Raw genomic sequence first — 10,659 nt, 5'->3', positions numbered from 1 at the left:
TACTGGCAAGAGTTAGAGTGCTTGGTGGTGTGGTGTAAAGATAACAATCTCTCCCTCAACATCAGCAAAATTAAAGAGCTGGTCATTGACATCAAGAAGCAAGATGGGCACGCCCTCTACCATCAAGGGTGCCGAAGTGGAGATGGTCGAGAGCGTCAAGTTCCCAGATCACCAACAATCTGATTAAATCCACACACATTGATTTGATGGTCCGGAAAGCACTAACAATGCCTCTACATGTCCATAAAGACTCTTACCCCGTAGGGGCACCATCGAAAGCATTCTATCTGGATGCATCACAGCTTGGTATGGCAATTGCTCTGTTCAGCACCACAAGAAGCTGCAGAGAATAATGAATACAACCCAGTCCATCAGGCCAGCCAACCTTCCATCCATTGTCTATCTATATGTCCCACTGTCTTGGAAAGGCAGCCATCATCAAAAGACCCCTTCCACCCCAATCAGTCAATCTCTTCAACTTCTTCTGTCGGGCAGATGATACAAATGCTTTAAAATATAAGTACCAACAGATTCAAGAACAGCTTCTTCCCCATTATTAGACTTTTGAATAGACCCCTCAAGTTTTAAAATTAAAATGTCAATCTCACTCTTTGTACACCTTCTCTGCGACAGTAACACTCTATTCCTTGCTCTGTTCTTATTACCCGAATACACTTTATATAGCATGATCTGTCTGTACTGTACGCAAAACAAAACATTTCACTGTACCTCAGTCCATGTGACAATAATAAATCAAATCAAATAAAAAAGACAGATGACCAGGTTTGGATTAAAGAGTCTAAGAAGGGATGAAACCAGATAGACTCAATTATAGAGGCCTATGAACTACCCCGATTACTCTCTTCTGTCTCGGTGTTTCTTATTGCCCATGACTGACTCTACCTCCTGCTTATTGTGTGTGATATATCAGGTCAAGTCTCCTCTGCCAACTGTCCTCCTGCAGCCCACCACCTCATATACCCTATCATAACTTTAAAAAAAGACGACATCATTCCCTGGAATATTTAGTTCCCAAACTTAGTCATCATGCAATTACTTTTCTCTTTGATTTCTTTTTACATTAAAAGACACTGAATAGGAAGGGGTTGGAGGGATATGGGCTGGGTGCTGGCAGGTGGGACTAGATTGGTTGGGATATCTGGTCAGCATGGACAGGTTGGACCGAAGGGTCTGTTTCCATGCTGTACATCTCTATGATTCTATGACACCAAAATCAACAAAAGTAAAACTCCATCTGTCATTTGCTTGCCCACTTGCGTAGCCAGACTTTATCACATTATAGAAACTGTACCATTTTGCAGACCATGTCTGGTTTTCTTTTTAAATCCTATGTTGTCACATATCATTAACAAATGTCAGGAATTTACAGACTGCCTCCATCTCAGACAGTAATTGTAAAAGTAATACCGCTGTCGTATGCAGCAGTTCAGTGTAGCAATTCAGCACCTTCAAGGGCAGTTAGGGGTGGACACTAAATGCTGGCCTCCCCAGCGATACATACAGCCCAAAATTAACAGCCAGCTTCCAGTTCCATTCAAATAGAAATTTGTGTTTTCTAATGATACAGTACCCCAGTGGGGGCCTCTTTTCATTATTATTTTTGACTTCCTCTTTTAAGAGTAGAAAGAGTTTTACTGTATATTTCACGATGTGCTCTTCCTGTCCCCTGGTGCATGGGAATAGCATTGAATAAACTTGCAGTTTAAAAGAATCGAGTCAGATCCCTACCTGGAAAAGCGGTTTTTCTTTCAGTTTTGTTGGCTGTGACATTGTCTAGCAGGTTGCTTGCATTTCATGGGACAACAGGGAGGAGTGGTGTCACCTTTTACTTCCTTTCCAGGAAATTCCCTTCTGATTGGCATCTGACCAGCTGAGCTGGGAGCTGACACCTTGGTTCCTCTTCCTCATATAGAGGGAGGTTAGCAGTGTGGTCCTGAAGGGCACCTTAGTGACCCAGGGAGTTGTCCAATTCCACTTCTGCTTCTGTCCTGTGAAAATATCAGACACGGAGTCTCCAGTGTGCAGAACCATGGCTCCCAGTATACATCACCTGCCATTATGTCCCTGACCCATCAGCTCAGGACTGGAAACAGAATGAACAAGGTTGGGGTGGGAAGAAAAAAAAAATCACACAGCATTGCAATGCTGCCCCTGATCATAAAACAAATCAGAAACAGTTCGACACACCTCGCACTGCAGTTAGCAATGACCAACTGACTACTCATAATGCCCTTTTCAGCAGGCCGTTTGAAATTGGATCAAAAGACTATGTTAGGGAATTCATCCCTGTTTCCAACCGGAGATGGGATTACAGCTTCAATGCACACATTGAATCGAGCCTAGGGAATCAATGTATTGAGGCTGTGTGTGGGGAGATCAGCCTGGCTAGTACACCTGATGCATAAGAGGCAATAACCAACAGGAGTATTTTGCAAAAGTGTTTATTTCAATGTTTCCATTGTCTGCAATGCACCATGTGCGGACGGGGCCTGCTTCCCCATGGATTGAAACGCACAGCCACAACAGAAGGTCAAATGATCACGACTTGTGGCAAATTTGACTGTAATGAATAAATGATGATTAATTGTCAGTTGTTCCCTGCGATGAGCAACACAGTGGAAAGCTTCAACTGCCTCCACAATCCAGCGCCATTTTGTATAGTTTAAGAATTAGAAAATACTGCTGAAAGAGCACCACTTTATTCCACGAGTTCTGAGCTGGCTGACCAATGACACCTCCATCGCCCCTACCATTCTTTCAGCACCATTGCTTTGCTGCTGGGCCCACTTCAGTGAAGACCCACGATGCTGGGTCCCATACTGACCCCACAATCAGGAGCTCTGGGTTTACCACAACTAGGAGCTGCTGCCACAGCCTCACAGATAACCAGGACACTCTGCTCTGGGCCTACTGCAACCAGGAGCCTCTGGCCAGGCCGCCACCTTGCCAATGCCCCACTCCAACCATTCTCCTCCATGATGTCCCCTTCTCTGTCGCTCCCAACAGGAAGATGATAAAGAAAATGAAAGAGCGACAAAAAGGGTAACGATAAAGGGAAGAAGCTGCCGCCTGGAGTGGATGGGTCAAGGAGCCTGAACACTGCCTACTTTGTCAGCGCTACGATCTTGGAAAGGCACAACATCATCAGCTTCAATCTCATCTGGACAACGGGTGCCCTCTAAGTTACGTGGTCATGCAGTCATTTCAAGGGTCCTGTAGCATGTGGAGTGCTGTACAGAGGGAAAAATAATCAGGAGGAAAGTTAATGTGGACCAATAGCACGAAGAGGACTTGAGAGAGATTAAATTCCCTACAGCATGGAAACAGGCCCTTCGGCCCAACAAGACCACACTGACCCTCCGAAGAGTAACCCACCCAGACCAATTCCCCTAATCTATACTTACCCCTGACTAATGTACCTAACACTATGGGCAATTTAACATGGCCAATTAACCTGACCGGCACATCTTTGGATTGTGGGAGGAAACCCACGCAGACACAGGCAGAATTTGCAAACACCATGCAGTTGCCCAAGGCTGGAATCGAACTGGGTCCCTGGTGCTGTGGGGCAGCAGTGCTAACCACTGAGCTACCGTGCCACCCCAGTGCAGGTGCAGTAGGCTGGTCCTGTGCAGGATGTGCTCTAATCCAAATGATGCTGAGCAATGTGACCCCCCCCCCCCCCCCAAACAATTTACTAGAATCTTCCTTTACATGTCAGGTAAGGGAAAGGAAGCATCTGTTACAGGTGGTCTTACTGCACTCTTCATAGGACAAACCACTTCATTGATCTTCACTTCCACCAGTAATTCCATGCACCTGTAACACACCATGGTCTATAGTTACTTCAGATAGGACAAACCATAAAGGATAGCCATGGGTTCTCCCACCCTCAGTGACTGAAGGACTGTAACACGTAAACCAGGCTTACAAACACAAGAAAAAGGGCTCCACCCAATGCCTGGATCAATATTTATTTTTGAACCACCATCCCCAAGACAGATTGTCAGACCAACACACCTGGAATAAGCTCTAAGAGTCATAGAGATGTACAACACAGAAACAGACCCTTCAGTCCAACTTGTCCATGCAGACCACATACCCTAAATTAATCTAGTCCCATTTACCAGCATTGGCCCATACTCCTCTAAGCCCTTCATATTCACATAACCATCCAAATCTCTTAAATGTGATCATTGTTCCAGTCTCCACCACTTCCTCTGGCAGTTCACTCCATAACACACTATCCTCTGTGGGAAAAAATTACCTCTTAAGTCCTTTTTAAAATAGTTTCCCCTCTTATGGGCGGCACGGTGGCACAGTGGTTAGCACTGCTGCCTCACAGCGCCAGAGACCCGGGTTCAATTCCCGCCTCAGGCGACTCTGTGCGAACTCCGCACATTCTCCCCGTGTCTGCGTGGGTTTCCTCCGGGTGCTCCGGTTTCCTCCCACAATCCAAAAATGTGCAGGTTAGGTGAATTGGCCATGCTAAATTGCCCGTAGTGTTAGGTGAAGGGGTAAACGTAGGAGTATGGGTCTTAGTGGTATACGCTTCGGCGGGTCGGTGTGGACTTGTTGGGCCGAAGGGCCTGTTTCCACACTAAGTAATCTAATCTAATCTAAAATTTATATTAAACCCAATGTCCCTACCCTGGGAAAAAAAAAGACCTGGACTATTCACACTATCCGTGCCCCTCTTGATTTTATAATCCTGTATAAAAGGTCACCCCTCAGCCTGTGACACTCCAGGGAAAATAGTTCCAGTGTATTCAGCTTCTCACTATAGATCAAACCTTCTAATCCCCGCAACATCCTTTTCTGAAATCTTTCAAATTTAACATCTTTCCGATAGCAGGGAGACCAGAATCAAACACAGTATTCCAAAAGTGGCCTTACCAATATCCTGTACAGCCGTGACGTGACCTCCCAACTTTTATGTTCAGTGCACCGACCAATAAAGACAAGCGTACCAAAGACCTTCTTCATTATCCTTCTTAAAAAAAAACAGAATCTTTCCCACCCACCCAAGAGCATGGACAAGACTTTGGTTTAAACAGACCAACTAAAGAACTGCACTGTCAACACTGCAGCAAACCCTCAGGACTGCATTGGAGTGTCAGCACAGATTATACACTCAAGTCTCGGAAATTAGAGAGGTGATGGGCCCCAGTGGCATTATTAAATGGTCCATTGATACAGAAACGCAGGTAATGTTCCAGGGACCTGGATTCAAATCCCACCACAACACGGTCAAATTTGCATTCAATAAAAATCTGGAATTGATAGTTTAACAATGACGAAACCATGGCCAATTGTCAGGAAAAGCCTGTCTGGTTTACCAATGTCCTTTATTTCACATTCGACATGTGACTCCTGTGCCACAGCAATGTGGGTGACTTTTACTTGCCCTCTGGGCCATTAAGGATGGGCAATAAATGCTGGGTCTAGCTAGCGACACCCTTGTCCTGCCATTGAATTTTTAAGTGGGGACTTGTACTCACATTTGCTAATTCAGGGTCAAGAGTATTATTGAGGAAACTAGGGCACTGACTAATAGCTTAATCCGCTTGACTCTCCTTACCTGTTCGTACCAGGAGTTCAGCGGGGTCTCGCGAAACAGCGCTCTCAGCCTCAGAGGGAAAACAGTGACATTTCTCAATAAAGAGAGCACTCGAATAGCTTCATACTGTGAGTGTGGGTAGTGCGACAGGTTCCCACTGAATCCTTTCAGGAAGTAATAAACATGTTTGTCAGGGTTTCTCAGACTGGCTGACTCCACTGAGCAAACAGCAAGTGGCGAGGGCTCCACACGGTCAGTGGTCTCCACAAACATAATCCCAGGAGCTTTCACGAGCGCTGAGTGATCAAAATCCAAGGAGGTTTCTTCCTTGGAATAGCAGGTCAGCAAGGAGCAGAAATGGTGGAAAAAATAAAGGCAGAGAACTACAAAAATAGGAAGAGCCAGTAGCACTTTCTTAAATTTCTTCATAGTTTTGAGCAGAGGTTGCGCTGAAACAAGAAAAGATTAAGAGATGATTTGCGAAAAGATAAAAAAAGGTCTCAGGCTTTTTCATGACAAAAGCAAAATGACAAGGAACCTTCAATATAAACTGGCAGAATTCCAAATTCCAGAAGACAGACATGAAAGCCTGACTTCACCATAAAGTTAAAAATCACACAACACCAGGTTATAGCCCAACAGGTTTAATTGAAAGCACACTAGCTTTTGGAGCGACGCTCCTTCATCAGGTGATAGTGGAGGTCTCAATCGTAACACATCACATCTCCAAATCATGACTTCACCATGTTAGTAAACATTTAACATTTTGGCAACAACCAGATTCTCAGGAATTCTCTGCCATAGAAAGCGGTTGAGGCCAAAATATTGACTATTATCGTTACAAAGCAGATGTTGACATCCCCCCCATCCCGAGAACTAAAACTGAAACACACAAGAAAGAATGCCTTGCCTTGTAATCTGTAAAAAAAAGAGAAAAATTATGTAACCTGCTTTTCAGCAACTTCTAGTTGTTAAATAAAATAAATCAATCATTCATACTCACTTTAAAATCAACAAGTAACAATTTATTTATCTAGCTCTAACAGTGAACAAATTGACTAAACTATCAACAGTCCCAAAAAAAACACCCTTCTAACCACTACGTATTCCCGAACAGAACAAGATTCTAATGGTATCCTATTCCAATAAATAAGAGTCTCATTCATATAACAAAAGCAGAATTTAGTCTCTCAAAATTTCAGCCAGGTTACGTGTCTTCCAGAACGTTTTGTACTCTATCAGTTGATTCTTCCATCAGGAATGCCCTCTCTGTCATTGGTACCATGGTTATTTAGATGGTGCTTTCTCTAATACACAGAGGAGCCAGTGAGAGCGGAGTTCACACACACACACACACACACACACACACACACACACACACACACACACACAGCGCGAGAGTACCTGGCGGACAGCAGCTTCATCTGGGGTCCTTATCCAACAGCCCCCTCCTCTATACCCTTGATGACATACCAATATATCTTACACTAGGATCACTTCTAATGTTATCAAAACCATCAGATTTAAATTTAACAGGTTTTTGGTATCTAATTTCCTGGCTCAAATTGATTGGCTAAATTCAAAAGCCCATTGTCTTGGTAAAAACTGCCACTTGGCCTGCTAACTGTATGGCTTTTAGATACAAAATGATTCAGTTTGGGCTCTCTCTGTGCTTTCATTTTAAATGGTACGCATTTAAAAAAAAAGGACTCTCTTTTAAAAGGGACCATGCAGCACTTTTCCCATTTTACAATTTTACAAACACCGAATTCTTACTTTTTGTCTCCCAATCTAGAATGACTCTACCCAACTTTGCAACAGTTATCAAGAAGGAGTTAGATATAATTCTTAGGGCTAAAGAGATCAAAGGGTATGAGGAGAAAGCAGGAACTGAGTTGGATGATCAGCCATGACCATATTGATTGGAGGAGCACGTTTGAAGGGTTAAATGGCCTATTCCTGTTCCTATTTCGTTGGTTTCTATGAGATTAAAATTTGTCACAATGGGGTCAGCTGCTATCAACTTCAAAATGGACACAGGCAACACGAATGGATGAGCTTCCTTGCATTGGGAGAGAATTCCTCTCTCCCTCTTTTTTTTTTAAGAAATAAGGGCCACCAACTCATTGAAAATAGCAAGAAATCCCACAAGAGAGACATCTGAATCAGACAGTGATAGGAGCTCGATAGACAATACGGCACAAAGGGGCCAGGCAACTCTGTGCACAGACCAAGGTATGAACATTGACTTTTAAGTATTGCCTTGGTGGCCGGGATTGAGTTTTAGTAGTTAATAAGGGACTAACGAAGGAACTCAATATGGGTTGTGCCGTGGGTAAGGAAAAAGCCTCCGGGAAAACAAAAGAAGGAAAAGGCAATGGAAATGGAGGCGGGGCCCCTTACAACATACCTCCAGAAAGTCCTTTGGGAAGGATGTTGTGGAATTGGCAAAATAATACTTGTACAAGGGAAAAAGATGATTAAATATTGTTGCTTCGTATGGACTAAGGAATTCATTCTTCATCCCGCCGTCTTCCGGCCAAAATACAGATCGGACGAAGACTGGGTTTGTAAATATCTGAATTTATTTGTCAATGAGTGTGAGAGAGAGAGAGAGAGAGAGAGAGAGAGAGAGAGAGAGAGAGAGAGAGAGAGAGAGAGAGAAAAGAGCTGTACAGCTGGTAGAAAATTTAACCCTTTGTGATTTGGTTTGAATGCACATTTGTTTGTTGGTGATTGAATGTTTGCGTTTTATTCCCTGGAGCTTGAGTTCCGGGACTGTTTTGAATCTGATTTTTATTATGGAAACTTAAGATGATTTCTTTAAAGGTTAAGGATTCTATAGAGATTATGAGAAAAAGAATGATAACTCCTGTTCTTCTTACAGGTCATGACTGCCTTACTATCAGTTTCTAACTAATCTCTTTTATCTTTACATAAAAGTGATTTATGGAGGACAGTTGAAGTTTCAGTTCAACATTAGATTGTAGTAAAAACAAAATTCTATGGTTAATATCTGTGACCTTGGATTCGCCCATTGTTCATGCATTAGAAGTTATTTTTAAACTTGAATAGACAAATTCTTTTAAGGCAGCTCTGATTATTTCACGATCTATAGTATTGTAATTGAGCAATGATTGGTCAGCACAACTTAAGAAAACTAATTTTGGATTTAAATTAAAGGGACTAAAACTGGGTGATTACAGTGGATTTCAAAATTGAGAACTATATGCATTTTACATTTTAAATATTAAATACTGAATAAATGAACGTAAATATATAAATATATTTACAAGTTTGGAACAGGCTTTAAAGTTAGTCAAGCATGAATTGATGAATTGGTGTTTGAAGTTATGGGGAGCTAGAAATATTGCAATATTTCTTTAAAAAAGAAAAAGGGGAAGAACGTAATGACTTATTCCCTTCAGGAGGATCCAATACGGGACAAAGAGATTGGGTTTGTGAGTGCCCCCCTCAGCAGTGGGGAGGTCAGAACATTTAAAAAAGAAATGAAGGTCCTGGTTGAGGATCCGGTAGGGTTGTCTGAACAAATTGATCAATTTTTGGGGCCCAGTCTGTATACCTGGGCTGAGTTAATGTCTATTTTGAATATACTATTTACTGGGGAAGAAAGGAGACTTATATGGGGATCAGCCATTAAAATATGGGACAGGGAACACCCCATTGGAGATGGGAATGCTGGACAGGGAGAGACGAAGTTTCCCCTCAGAGACCCCCAGTGGGAAGATCAAAACCCAGAGCATTAAGGAGGAATGAGGGAATTGAAAGACCTGGTTCTAAAAGGAATAAGAGAGGCAGTTCCAAAGTCACAGAATTTGACTAAAGTCTTTGAAGTTAGACAGGAGAAAGAGGAGACTCCTTCAGCTTTTTTTGCAGAGATTAAGAGACTCAATATGGAAATATTCTGGAATGAACCCTGAGAACCCAGTGGCACAGGGTCTTTTGAAAGTACATTTTTGTGACAAAGGCATGACCAGACATACAGAGAAAGATACAGAAGATAGAAGGGTGGAGTGAAGAGCCATTAGATGATTTGTTAAGAGAGGCACAGAAAGTGTTTGTAAAGAGAGAGGATGAGCGACAAAAACAGAAGGTGAAATGATGGTAGCTACGGTTGATGAGGTAGTTAAGAAAAGAATGGAACCAATATTGAGCAATCGGAGCGGCGGGTGGCAGCATGTAGGACAGAGAGGAAAAGGGAGAGGGAGAGGACAAGGGGGAGCATATGATAGAGGGTTCGAGCGACAGGGGCAGAGCTGGAGGTCTCCACAGGCAGGATGCTAATATTGTGGAAAGATAGGGTATTTTAAGCGGGAGTGTCCGGCTCTGAAAAGGGAAGAGAGGGCAATTCCACTTATGAATTTTGATGAAGAATAGGGGTGTCAGGGGTTCCTGCCCTCGGGGGCCCACCAGGAACCCTTGATAAACCTGAAGGTGGGACCCTGTAGGGAAGAGGTAGTCTTCCTAGTAGATACGGGGGCAGCACGGTCATCGCTGAAGTTTAAACCAAAGAAAGTAGAAACGTCGACATGGTCAATTACTGTTTCGGGGGTAAAAGGGGAAGGCTTTACTGTTCCAGTATTTGAACCTATGATGATAGAAGGTCCTAAGGATAGGGTCACAGGGGAACTGCTGTATATCCCTGATATAGGAATATATAATCTCTCCCTGATTAGGGAGATATTTAATTATCCTCTTAGGACTGGGGATTGGCATTCAGGAAAAAGAATTAGTTGTACAAAGGCAATGTTGACAGAGGATGTGGAGAGACAGATAGACCTTATTGTATGGGCTAGGGAGGGGAATTGTGGAAAACTACAGATCTCTCCCCTTGAAGTAAATTTAAAAAGGGAAGGGGACATTGTCTGTGAGTGACAATATCCTATTTCCATAGAAGGTAAACGAGGACTGCAGCCAGTAATTGAAGGATTGATTAGAGATGGACTGTTGGAGCCATGTATGTCTCCTTATAATACCCCAATACTACCAGTGCAGAAATCCGATGGAACTTATCGATTGGAGCAGGATTTGAGAACATTAAATCGAATAGTACAGAT

General features: G+C 43.0%; 1 protein-coding gene across 6 annotated transcripts in view; it reads right to left on the bottom strand.

Moving 5' to 3' along the window:
• The window catches only part of LOC140479185 (alpha-1,4-N-acetylglucosaminyltransferase-like), a 50,562-nt gene that overhangs the window by 10,588 nt on the left and 29,315 nt on the right, over positions 1-10,659 (bottom strand). For 4 of the 6 annotated variants that reach the window (XM_072573210.1, XM_072573209.1, XM_072573211.1 and 1 more), the window contains one exon: positions 5,603-6,030. The exons of 1 other annotated variant lie outside the window; for it this stretch is intronic. In XM_072573210.1, the coding sequence (XP_072429311.1) occupies positions 5,603-6,010 (408 nt within the window). In that variant the 5' untranslated portion in view covers positions 6,011-6,030. Of the gene's footprint in view, positions 1-5,602; positions 6,031-7,991; positions 8,476-10,659 lie in introns of those variants that run through there. One more of the 6 variants, XM_072573212.1, reaches the window with a different exon arrangement.

Source organism: Chiloscyllium punctatum, chromosome 6 (genome assembly GCF_047496795.1).
Source record: "Chiloscyllium punctatum isolate Juve2018m chromosome 6, sChiPun1.3, whole genome shotgun sequence".
Classification (NCBI taxonomy): Eukaryota; Metazoa; Chordata; class Chondrichthyes; order Orectolobiformes; family Hemiscylliidae; genus Chiloscyllium; species Chiloscyllium punctatum.
Note: the sequence above shows the minus strand (reverse complement) of the source record. Positions and strands in the feature narration are given on the sequence as shown.